The 14,017-nt window shown below is 31.9% G+C and overlaps 1 protein-coding gene across 2 annotated transcripts in view; it reads left to right on the forward strand.

Moving 5' to 3' along the window:
* The window catches only part of LOC118191627 (decapping and exoribonuclease protein-like), a 51,889-nt gene that overhangs the window by 1,470 nt on the left and 36,402 nt on the right, over positions 1-14,017 (forward strand). For both annotated transcript variants that reach the window (XR_015042953.1, XM_035362452.2), the window contains exon 2: positions 5,199-5,422. Coding sequence is in view for 1 of the 2 variants with exons in the window: in XM_035362452.2 (XP_035218343.1) it covers positions 5,199-5,422 (224 nt within the window). In the remaining variant the exon portion in view is untranslated. The remainder of the gene's footprint in view (positions 1-5,198; positions 5,423-14,017) is intronic.

The following is a 14,017-nucleotide window of genomic DNA, read 5'->3' on the forward strand; positions in this document are numbered from 1 at the left end:
ATATTGGCAACCAAGCAGAAATTAATGTGTGTATATGTATATTGAGAATACGGCAAAGCACACTAGGGCTATCTGCCTAAAAGGAGGGATGCCTTTGTGAAGAATTTTTTAAGGGAAACCAGCAGGCATATACGTTACAATTAGAAACACCATGAAAACACCCATGCAACCAGCCCGTTCGCTGGGATTCAAAGCCCGGACCGAACTACCAGTGTTCAGCAATTTTACCGCTCGGCCGCTGGTGGGTGCCAGAAATTAATGCATTGGGCTCTAGTGTATAATTGGGTGCCCCTTCGATTGGCGACATTTTTAAAAAAAATTTTGGTGATGAAACATCACTTCTGGTTACTACGATAGTTTTAACTTCGTTTTAGCTTCCCGAATTTATTTAAATGAAAATAGATTGATGTATATATGGACATATTTAAAGCAGTGCGCAATGCCTAGGTTGTGCAATTCTAGGATGTTTTTTTAGTAAAAACAGATCGATGTGTACATGAACACAGATCTTGTGCAATTCTTTGACTTCTTATTTTGATTTTGTGTAGCGGCCATCTTGAAATTGTGTGCCGATCTTGGCGTCAAAAAAGAATCGCCAATAAACAAGGGGCAACCAATTTTAAACTTTTACCATGCATTGCATCACATTGGATCTTTGTGTAGGATAAAATTCAAGCAGACAGGGCCAAAAATTCATGTTCATGGTATTCTGAGACAAATAGGATATTCTGTTCATTGATTCCTGGCCAGAGGTGGATTGATAGACGTGACCATTTTTGTCAAATAGTGTCAGAATTGTGATTAGCCAGCTGGAGAAAAAGGCAGGTGGGTGTATGATGCAGAATTTATGTTGATCAACATTAATGCTTGCTGATATATGACTGTATACACAATGCATCTTCTGTTGAGACATGTTTGACCATCCGTATTATAGTCCTGATCTTGCTTTTAAAAATTTCTATCTTTTCTTACACTTCAAAAAATTCCTGTTTGATGAACGTTTTTAGAATGATAAAGAGGTGCAAATGACTGTAATACAGTCAAAAGTCGTTAATCCGGACTCGTCGGGACTTCGGCGATTCCGGATTATCGATTTTTCCGGATTATAGATCATCAGTTTAAATCTCGTAAGATGGCATGCAGAAATTCTAAAATTAAAAATATGAAACCGTAATTTATGAAATAAAGAACAATTATGATCTAAAGGGTATCAAAATTTGCAAAAAGAAAAAGCTTAATATTTATTTGTTTACTTTATTAAACATTTCTTTCAATGTAAGTTGCTTAAGTTTTGCTTCGTTTCATGTGATAATACTTTCTCTTTAATTATATTAAATAGACATAATTTCTTGTTCAGTTACAAAGTTCCACCGTTCAAGTCCTATAATTGCTGTGTCAAGAACACCGACTAATTTGTCAATAGAAATTTTTTTGTTTTCAATAACCTCTATCACTTTTCTTCGCTATCGGAAGCGAATTATAATGACGAGGAACTTGTTTTAAATCATATCAAAGACGGAGCATATCGAGATGAAATACTACATTTGGTAAGGAATTATAAGCCAAATAAAATAAAAACATCTGCGCTGAAGATAAGGATAGTGCTGACAAATCAACTTTCAATTCATTAGGCGCCTGCCGCCGAGCAGCGTGAAATTGATAAACAGATTTCGGATTTCAAAACATACTTTCGCTTTAGATCCTTTACATATTAACAAATATATATCAGAAATTCTATTTGATATAATCGAAAGTTTAAGCTTACTTTTATAAAATTGCTCTTACAGTCTGCAAAAAATAATAAGCTGGATGCAATTCGAAAATTAAGGAACAACGCAATCATCAACATTAACTGAAATAGATAATTATTTAGCTTATACGTCCATTATACATAAAATGCGCGCGCGAAAATGTATTCTGCACTTGCGCACACTCATATGCGCAGTCGTAAAAGGTCTTACGTGCACGCGTGAACGCCTCTGCACGTGTGTCAACGCGGCGCATGCGCAGAAAGTTTTTAGTTTTGATGTCCGGATTATAGATCATTCCGAATTATGGGTGTCCGAATTAACGACTTTTGACTGTATAATGTTTCCAATCCCAGGCAGCAGAATTCCATGACAGAGAAATACAAAAGTGATCCCACAGTATGACAAATGTCTCAATTCCAGTGGTGAATAAACAATTCCTGTATCAGTTCTAATATATTTTTCTATGGAACCATGTTTTCTTTCTATTTACAATCCTACGGAAACTTACTTTCTGGATGTATTCCATATGTGTACTGATAAAGGAAATTACATAGGGTTCAACCAAATATCTAATTCCAAATTTGGGGAAAGTGCAGAATCGCCCACTGCTTGATGCGTTTTTAAGAATTGCACATACTCGGTGTCCATATACACATCAATCAACCTATTTTCACTTAAAAAAAAAATCCCAGAATTGCGCAAAAAGGGCATTGTGCACTCCCGTTACTTTATCCATGTACACATTGACCTATTTTCACTTAAAAAGTCAAAGAAAATTGACAAAAATCCAATTCTTATTCTTGTAAAAAGCGCCAAACAAACACCAATCAAATAAGTGGGCAATTCTGCACTTTAGCCCCACATTTTTATGGTTTTAAAACTCAAATTTCTGTATTATACTTTAGAACTACATACTATCAACAATCGATAAGTGTAAATTATTGTTATTCAGATGTGTGATAAACCTTTTGTATATTATTTGTTTAATTCTCAGTTATTTTTATTTATATATAAAACCAGATATTATTATGTAAAATTGCATGGCCTTGTTGAATTTTTTAAGTTCTTAAGTTAATCTTTCTTTTTCTTTATCCAAATTATATTTAATTTTCCATAACCAAAGCTTTTCATGGTTGTATGAAAAGTTGGCTAAATTATATTTTCTAAAGATAAACAATAGTAAATTATTGACACTTTCCTTATTATCCACCCAACTCTCCTACAAAGTTTCCAATTATTGAGAACTAATTTTTCACCTACCTCAGATATGAGAAACAACAGCCATTTCAGAAAATAGCAACACATTGAAAAGCACTTAAAATAGCACCAAATTAACAAAATTAAAACACAAGAAATATCTATTTTTCTCCCTTTTTCCATGTACACATCAACTTGTTTTAACATAAAAATATTGCACAAATTTTGAAAATGTTATTATCCCAATCAGCTATGAACAGTTGATAGATAATTTTCAAACTGCAAGATTTCTGTAATAATGGAATATCAGGGATAAATAAAAGCTAGCTGAATGCGCCTTTTTTTAGAGTACATGCTATTACTTTAACAATAGTAATGAAAATAATCCTAATATTTGCATTTTTACAGTCTTGCTGTTTTTAATTTAATTAGTTTGCTACTGTGTTATGTAATTTTCAGTGTTTCATTATGGGTGTTTCTTTTATGTATGCAACACTTTTTCATTAGCAGACAAACTTGCACAAAGGCATAACGAGAAGAAAAAAAAAAAAAAAAAAAAAAAAATGCGCACTCTAATCACAGCAAGCAGCAGCTGCAAAGATGACTGTTAAATTCCATGCTATCGTAATGAGCACAACCATTAATAGGCTGCCAGATAAATACACTTTTGTAAAATTCTGGGTTGCATAATTTGGCAACATAGCACATTGCTGGGTGATTCTTCTCAGGGTTAGGCAGATAATCAGAGAATACCATTTTTTTTGGCTGTACTCTCATAAAATATAACAATGCATCCTTATTAAAGAAGCTACTGAGCTTAACCATCAAAATAGAGAAATTAAATCACTGATCTGTAACAAGCAAATTTCAAATGTCTCCAAAGATTTATACAGTGGTCACCTTTAACAAGGAAGTAACAAAACTAAACTCTGCAACTGTCTGTTAGACAGCATAAAATGGTTTCATAATACTTAGGAGTAAGGAATGTGGTAAATTTTCAGATATAGTACTCTTGTTGCCTCTAAATTCTGCTGCTCTGTATGGACTACACAGGTTGCACCATCTCTGGTTCTGATTCTGCTGAGAGATGAAGATGTTCTTGACCACAGAACACTTCTTTCATCAACTGCTATTGTTTATTCCACAGAAAATAGCCAGTGATTTATTAGATATATGTACAAAACCAAGTACATAATACAGGAAAAAGACTATTAACTTTTTAATTCAAAATTTCATTCTGACCTTCATAGTTGTGATAAATATATCCATTATAGCTTTTTTTCTTCTCTTTTTTTTTTTTTTAGTAAGAGTATCATATATTATTTTTTTATATATATCTTTTTAATAAAAGTTTTTTACAAATTTCTTTTCAGGTACTCCTTAAATAACATTTGTCATTTCATGTCATGGATAGCTATTATTTATAGTACCTTCAAAAAGTACAGAACATGTTAAAATAATACATATATTTCATAATTTGCTTGTAATATGTGTTATATTAAGGTAAAGTTAAAAAATATATTGACATGAATTTGAATTTGCAAAATTTATATTAAGGATATACTGAAATGTAACTTTCAACAAAGTTGTCTCTTACCCACAAGCAAGCATTACATACAGCATTAATACAACCTTATTTCTTTTAAAATGTCATTCATGAAGGTATCTTTTCATTTAGACAGAAAGCCTTTGCATGCTTTGCCATTATCAGAATAAACCAAAATCAAGATTTCAGCATCACCAGTCTTTACATTTTTTATTTTATCATTCTCAGCATCACAGCAATTTTTATTTTCTCTTGATCTATGATGCAAATGATTTCTTTGCCACACAAAATTGCAAAATTTGTTATGCTGTTTCTTTATTTCTCTATTCTGAAACATTTTTACAACATATAAACCATAATTTTTTATTATGATGTTAAAATAAGAAGGACATTAAATGACCCATTACTGATAAGACAGACCAAAAGATTAATTGTTGAGAAAATTTGTAAATGCTACTGATTTTTAGTGTATGCTTTGTAATTATATAATATTACTGAAATTAGTTCTTTGAACTAATTACTGACTTGGATAACGCAAACCTCGGTGTTGATAAAGGCTCGTTTACGGAGGTTCTGCTGCATGCTATTGGAAAGAACAAACACATATTGTAATGAAAAGAATTTCATTGTGTTTTAAAAATGCAATAATGAAATTATTTTTATGTTAGTATTTAGTTTTTAATAATATAATTTTCTAACTCTAGAATTAAAATAGATTTTGTCTGCTTTCGTGGCCTTCTGACTGAAATCTGTTCTACAACATATGAAAATAAGGAAGACTGGTTGATATGTGCTACAAAGTACAAATCAGTTATATTTTTATGTGGATTTGACACAGAACAGGATGTCCAACGGAGAGAAAAAATGACTGAGAGGGACAAGCTAATGTCCTCATGGGGTTATAAATTTGAACAATACATGGTATCAGGTAACTTAAAATTTTATGCCAACTATATCAATAACATAATCTATAATTTCTTATTGAATACTTTCATACATTAATCATATATAAATTGTTGTTATAAAATAAATTAGTTATATTAAAAAAAACTGTATTTTTGATCGTTTTATTCAAAACTTTTCGTTAATTTAGAAATTGATACAAGAAACCTTTACCTATGTTGCAAAACTCATCCTCGGTAGCTTAATCATTACAAGCTGATTTCATAAATATGTTGATATTTTTGTGATAGATTATATATGTATTAGTATCAGTAGTGCCATGTGTTAGTTATTAGTATTGTTGCATGTGTACGGGTTCGTTATGAATTGAATACACAAGTCCGATGAAAAATGAACAAAGTTTATTATTATCACAAATAAAACAAAATGCTTAAATTTCCTCAGATATTCGTTCAGTGTTACAATATATCCTAGTAGGTATTTTTTAAGTACTCAAATGTTCAACAGGACTTAATTTACAACAGCTAGAGAAAGCTAATCTGCGAATTCGCTACAGTCAACAAGAGCAGTTTTCTAAACAAACTCTTAAAACAACAACTAACTAACAAATTGAGAGGTTTTCATGCCGCTTATATAAGCTTTTTAAATGCGCGAGAATTTTCCAGTATTTTCTCGAAATCAAAAAAAAGATATTTATTTATTAAATGTTAAATGCATGCCCTCTTGTATTTTTGATTTTCCGCCTTAGCTTCCTTTTAATATTCATCATGCGCTGCTCTGCACGGGGAATAAAACACTTTTATTTATAACTCTAGTAACAATAACTAATTAAATACCAAATCCATAACAGTATACATTATTAGTACATGTATCAATGCTATATATTAGTAGACTTGCCAACTCTCCCGATTTAGGCGGGAGACTCGTTTCTCGAAGGCCACGTTTTCGACCGCTCTCCCGCCAACCCGATTTACAATATATTTCTCCCGACTTTTTCTTATTCTTAAAATTTCTCATGATTTTTATGGAACTTGGCTTAATACTTTGTTATATGAACAAAAAAAGTGATTTTGGACGTCCGAAGCAAATGAATTTTCTCTAGATTATATCTAAAACAAAACCTTGCGAATTAGATAACTTCTGCTTTGTGAGTGAGAGCATATACGTATCCAGAAACGTCCTTCTCCAGTTCTCCAATGGGCATCGTGCCAAGGAATCTCTAAGGAGATTCCTCTAAGGAGGTTCCTTAGAGATTCTTTGATCGTGCTCCACTGCGTGTCATCTGGCATATATTAGCCAATGAGGACAAAACAAGCTGTTATTTGGATGTTCTTTAGTTATTTCTGTCATTTTGACCTGAGTTGTGTAAGTACACGTGCCTTCCGGAAATAGTTTTAGAAATTATCATCGTTTGTTATGTCTGTGAGAAAGGTGAAATACTCGTGTACGTTTCAAAAATCGTACACAGTTGACTTTCCTTCCATTATTTCCTCAAGGAAATGTAATAAATTTGCTATGTGTACCACCTGTCGTTGCGATTTTTCGATTTCGCGTGGTGGAAGGGCGGATGTTCTCAAACATGTGCGTACACAAAAACACAAGGGCAACATGAGCTGTTTTGAAAAAAAAAAAAAAAAAAAAACGAAAAATTAAATTTTTCTTCGGAAACAAAGAACCAAAAAGTTATTAATGCAGAATGTCTGTTCTCTGCCTTTTTACTGGAGCAACCTGCCACTGAATGCATCGGATCACGCTGCAGCTTTATTTAGAAAAATGTTTCCCGATAGTGAAATCGCTAAGAAATACTTAAGTGCAAGAACCAAAAGAGGTGCAATTATTAAAGAAATGGATTTGAAAAATAAATCTTCAGTTATTGATCGCATTAAAACAGCTCCGTTCTGCCTCTCTTCGGATGGAAGCAATAATACTGATTCAAAACTGTATCCAATTGTTGTTTCTTTTTTTAATCCAGAGTCTTCAGAAATTGAGTGCAGTTTACTTTCTGTCCCCACTTTAGAAGGACATTTGACAGGCTTTAATATAGCACAGCTAATTATTAAAACTTTAAAAGAAAATACAGTCCCTCTGGATAATTGCTTAGCACTTGGTGCCGATAATGCACCAGTATTGGTAGGCTTGAAGACTGGTGTTGCAGGCATCTTCAGAAAGGAAAATTCAGATTTGCAGATTATGAGGTGCACCTGTCACATCTTAAATTTAGCAGCTGAAAAAGGAGTAGCTTCATTACCAATAAATGTGGATGAACACATTGTTGATATTTATCTTGAAAGGAGTTCCAAAAAGGAGGAAAAATTGAAACAGGTCCAACAGCTGCATAATAGCAGTTTACAATTAGAAAACTTGGATGAAGTTATAAAATCAGCTAGGATTGACACCCAGTAGAGTTTAATTGGAAAACTGAAAGATGCTGATGGAATTTTAAAATATAGAGAACTGTCTAGAATTATGTTGGCCATCTTGACAGTTCCCCATAGTAATGCAGAGTGTGAGAGGATTTTCAGTGTTGTTGCGAAAACGAGGACTAAATTTAGATCTAATATTAGTGATGACACATTAGAAAACCTTTATTGGTGAAAGCAGGCCTACGTGGCAATTGCTATGAACAAAATTATGAAGTTTCTTTCTTAAAGAAAGCAAAATCTGCCACTGTTTATACCATTTGTACAAAAACTGATTAAAGGTTTTTTTTTTTTTTTTCTTAAACGATGCAAGTAATAAAAATGTTTTTTTTATGTGTAAGGTATTTTTGTGTTGCTTGCATTTAAGAATTAGTTACTGTTTAAAGTTAATTCATTATTAAAAACTATATTTTCCTCATTTAAAAAGTCTTTTTAACATTGCGAAAAATCTCCCGATTTCTTAAAAAAATCTCCTGATTTTTGAGTGTCATAGGTTGGCAAGTATGTATTAGTTATCAGATTTAGAAAGAAAATTCACCTTGACTGTATAACATCTTCAGTGTTAAAAAAAAAAATCTGTTTACATGGTATAGTTAGGTTATGCTTCTGGTAGCTTTCCATTAAAGCCATAATCATTTATTAGCATCAATATGTATCATCAATAACTTGGCTTTGCAGTCACCCTTTTGTTTGCATACATCTTAAATTGAAACAATCTACAAGTGAAGTGCAGAATCGCCCACTTATTTGGCGTGTTGTGTTTGGCACTTTTTACAAGAGTAAGAAGAATTGGATTTTTGTCAATTTCCTTTGACTTTTTAAGTGAAAATACATTGATGTGTACATGGAGAAAGTGAAGGGAGTGCACAATGCCAAATTTGTGCAATTCTCTGATGTTTTACTAAGTGAAAATGGATACCGAGTTCGTGCAATTCTTAAAAATACAGCTAGCTGTGTGTGATTCTGTACTTTCCTCCAATCTAAATCGAAGTGGAGCCTTCTGTTAACTTTCAATTGAGACAAATAAAAGGGTCCTTTACACCCATTTCTCTGTTGCTGTGATACTTTACAAGACATAGTGATAATGTATTTCTAAGACTTACAACATTCTGTGCAGTTTAAATTCCCAAAGAACACAAGACATTATATACTGATTTTTTTTTTCTTGTGAATTTTAATTTTATTAAGGTCGTAAATGCTTCATTATTTCATAAACCACTATTTTATATTTTTAATTTCTTCATGCCATCTTGTTAGAACCATACAATGTTTCTATATGGAGCGTACTTTTTTGTTGAAAAAACAGGATAGCCATTTATTCATTCTTAGAAAGTTTCAAACCAGAGTGGCACTATCTGGCAGAGAGGAATTACAAATGCCATGTAGTGTGGCTTTGATTGGAAAGTACTACATTTTCAATTATATTTGTGCTTTATATATCAAGAAATTAAAATGGATTTTTAAATCCATTTTAATTTAGAATTTTGAGAAAAAAATAAAAATGGATTTCTAAATCCAGATTTATTTGAATTAAAATTAAAGCAAAAGTAAATTTTGTTTGGCATCCATTCTAATCCAAATGTTGTTAATTTCAGAGCTTATAATAGTAATCAGATCATTGTTATGAATAAAAACTGAAAATGCATATATTGATGGAGTACCAAAACTGATAAATGAAGGCCTTTGCGTTGCTTGATCTGTAAAGATGCTCTCAAATGGTAAAACTGCGGTTGATCTTTACATTATGGTAACTTGGCGATTTTTTGGCGAAAATTTGGCGACCAACTCTCCTACAGCAACCCTCTATTTTTTTTTCCCGCTGCCATTTTGTCTTCACAAAGTAAAGACATGTTTCTTTTCTTTTTATCTACTGAACACTTCTTCCAACAATCTACTAGCCGAATTACACTTATGCTAGAAATTTTATCTAACAAAACTGCTTAATCATGACAAATACTCACTGCAAAATTGGGAAAAAGTGCACAATACCATACTCCTTACGCGTTTTTCAAAATAACACATACACATAAACCATGTACACGTCAACTTATTTTTACTTAAAAAAAATCCCAGAATTGCACAAAAATGGCATTGCGCACACTGTTCACTATATCCATGTACACTGCTTTTTTCTCATAAATTAGAAAAATTTCACGAAAATACATGACAATTTTTTGAATCTTTAAATCCGGTAAAAAGCACATATATGAAATTACCTGATCGCGAAAAAGTATATACCCTTTCCAAATATGAACATTTCCATGTATAAAATAAATAAAATATCCAAAAACTTTTACCTCTCAATTATCTATTATATTATAAACGTCACCAACGAATTCATACCGCAAACATTACAAATACTTAGTGTGAAATATGTAAATTATTTCCATGCACGTTTACTTCCACTAAAACGTATACCAAATTCCTACAAACATAAAATTCACAAAATAACTATCATTTAATTAAAATATCACTAAACCATGTACACATCGACTTATTTTTACTTAAAAAAACATCCCAGAATTGCACAAAAATGGCATTGCGCACACTCTTCACTATATCCATGTACACTGCTTTTTTGTCATACATTAGAAAAATTTCACGAAAATGCATGAAAATTTTGTGAATCTTTAAACCCGGTAAAAAGAACATATATGAAATTACCTGATCGCGAAAAAGTATATACCCTTTCCAAATATGAACATTTCCCCGTATAAAATAAATAAAATATCCAAAAACTTTTACCTCTACATTATCTATTATATTACAAACGTCACTAATTCATACCGCAAACATTACAAATGGTTACAAATACTTAGTGTCAAATATTTAAATTATTTCCATGCACGTTTACGCAAATTACTTTACTTCCACCTTACATTTAGAACAATGCATAAAAATAATATCCTCAAATAATTAAAAATACTAACTTACCTAATCTTCTTCAGAATCTTGATTACGTGTCCGATAAACTTTTCTTATTTCTGTTTCAGGATCTTTAAAATCATACTTATAGTTCACAGCAAGGTACCAGGTAAAAAAAATAACTTAATAAAACATCTTTACTTCTATCTCGCACAACCTTAAAGAAACACTTATTACTACCCCTTTCAATCTCACTAAATACCCATTTCAAATTCACTTTAGTTAGGACCATGGGATCCAAAAAATAACGAACACTGTTTCACACAACACAGAATAAAGCCAAATACAAAATTTCCAGATTTTTTCCCGATTTCCCCCCTTTTCCGATTAAAGAACCATAATTCATCCATTAATATCACATGACATATCCCATGATCTCTCATTTCCCTCACACAAAATAGTGCGTAATCGGAACTGAGTACTGCTCACATTATTACCAAAGTCCCAGGTAGTAACCTTTATCGCCTCCAAAATGTCGCCAAACTACCAGTTACCATATTCTAAAGATCAGCCAAAACTGCTAATAGGTCATTTCATATACTCCCAGGTCAGTTAAAAGAATCAAGTCCACTCACCGCTAACTGTACTTAGATTTATATTTTTCCAAATTTTACAAGATTATAATTCCATTTAATGAAGTTTTTAATTTATTATTAATTTAATTAATTAACTTTTGGAATTGAATTCGTATATCACTTTGAATTGAATCGGACAACTTCAAATTTGAAATTGACTTGAACTATTCCCTTTCTTTCCTTCACACTCTAATTATCTACGGTAAATTTGATTTCAGTATTGCTTTAAATTTTGTACATTTGCTTGCCTTCAATTGTGAAATCATGTCATCTTATTTAATGAAAAAAAAATTATTTTTTACTTTCAAATACATTCTTTTGAGATCTGCTCTTCAGAATCAATCTTCTTTCCTCTCTCAGAACTCAATTTTTTTATTTAGTTGCAGCTGACAGAAGATTTTCTCCTATGTTTTATTGATGAATCTCTTAAAGAATATTTATTTGTCTTGCATCATAAAAATTTTTGCTAATAGTATAAACTATGATAATCTTGTTATTATCCTATTTAATCTTACTATTAGTTACAAAATTGCTCATATTCTCTATATATTCAACCTGCAATTTACCTTTTCTCCAATCAGTAAAACTTGTTTAACTTGTAATGATCCCATCTCTGATTTTAATTTTTTGGAGCGTATCTTGCCAGTGCAGTTTGACATATAAAGTTTTCAAAAGAATTTTCTGTGTTTAAATTCACAATAACTTTGTAACAGATGTTTCCATGTTTAAATTCACAATAATTTTGTAAAAGTGTTTTGGTGAAATAAAGTTTGTACAGCACAACAGTCTTTTAAGTTTCACCTGGCAGATTAAGAAAACAAATCACGATTGTCTTAATGTGCAACACTGCACATTAAGAAAATCGTGATTCTGAAATGAAGTCATTGTAGGAGAATAAACTATATGCACTGTGATATGCAGAGCTGAAATCATGTGCTTGCACAATGAAAATTCTGAGTATGCGTCATAAAATATCCAAGACGTAAAAAGCAACTAAAAGTTGTATGCAAAGTTTCTGGAAACAGGAAGTGTTATGGAGTTACATGGATGCAACTGGCCAATGCAAATTTAAGAGAATTGACAGTTGATTGAATAAAGAAGAGCAGTGTATTGATCTATAATCATCAGCTTTTAGGACTTGGCATGTGATTCTGAATTGTCGTAAAGAACACATATATCAAAACATGCATCTATTAGAACTTTCTCTAAACCAACTTCCTGTGCCTTGTTTGAAATGTTGCCTCTTGCTACGCCAATCATCTCTTCACTTATCTTCAACTAGCCAGTTCATGGTAAATCCATGATGCTTCTCGTCACTTTGCATGCCACATCTTGATGCTTTGAACATCTGAAGCCAGTTAGAGTAGACTGAAGGGTACCCCTTGTATTATCGCAAAGTTGTTTCATTTATCGCCAAGTTGTTGTTTCATTTATGATAACCTGAGTAGTTGAATGTTCCGTAAATATACTTTTACCTAGAACTGGGTGCTTCTTTGACTTTTTAGGTGAAAATATATCGATGTCTAGGGAGTGCGCAGTGCCAAGTTTGTGCGATTCTCTGTTGTTTTTTTAAGTGAAAATCGGTGGACATGTACATGGATAAAATCAAGGGAGTGCGCAATGGCCTAGTTTGTGGAATTCTGTGATTTCTTTTAAGTGAAAATAGGTCAAAAATTGCTGCTACACAAAGCCAAAATAACAAGTCAAAGAATTGCTCAAACTCAGTGTCCATGTGCCGCTAAAAATCACCAATTTTCGCCAAGGGGTACCCATAAATATACTTTTACCCTGAAGCCTTTTTTGACGCAAACTGCTGAAGTTGTAATGTAACAGCATGTAAAATTTCGTTCCTTATACTTTAGCATGCTGTTCACTTTCTCTTAATGCCATCTTGGAATCATCTGTTCTTTCTATTTATTGCAAGTTATAGTTATTAGTTATTGCAGGTTGTTGTTGTTAAATATGGGAACCACTTTTGAAAAACCCTCTGTATCAGTGAGATTAAAACATTGTTAAAATTTCACTTCAAAAAACATCAAGTCTGTGGTCAAAAATGAAAAATAAATAAATCTTCAATAGGTAATATTAGTTGGTCACGTAACAGTTTCAGCTTTTTTAGTTGATGAATAGAGCTTCTTGAATCCAGGCATTCACAAAAATTTATCTTATTTAATTAATGAACATTAATTTATACTGTTCAACATTTTTAGTCTCAGCTTTCCATTTTTTATTACCGTTTTCTGTAACATGTTGTGCTGTGATAGTTTTCTCTTTGCTTTGCCCATTGATTGCCCTGTAAATATATCTATTGCTCCTTCCAACTTTGTGAAAAATATTTGCTCCTGAAAAGAACAACTTATGTCTGGCTGCTATCTTCAATAAAACAGTAAAATTTTATTCAAGATTTGTGCCATTTTAAGGTTGATTTTTTTGTGTAAATTTAAACCTGAATTTTAAATTAGTGTTTTTCCTTAATTTTTATTTCTCCTAAATTTGCATCTTACAGTGAAACTTTGTGCATGAGGTTCTGTCATTCAGATTGATTCTACAAATATGCATTTTCAGTAAATGGTGCATGTTATACCTTTGATGATCCGAGACCTAATATATATTTAGATTTAGAAGCAATTTTTAGTTCTTTTGGAGTCAGTAAGTTGAAATCAGTATATATTTATTGGATGGGGTAAGGCAACAGTCATC

Source organism: Stegodyphus dumicola, chromosome 9, assembly GCF_044657685.1.
Source record: "Stegodyphus dumicola isolate Sdum_Otavi_A_Nest chromosome 9, ASM4465768v1".
Classification (NCBI taxonomy): domain Eukaryota; kingdom Metazoa; phylum Arthropoda; class Arachnida; order Araneae; family Eresidae; genus Stegodyphus; species Stegodyphus dumicola.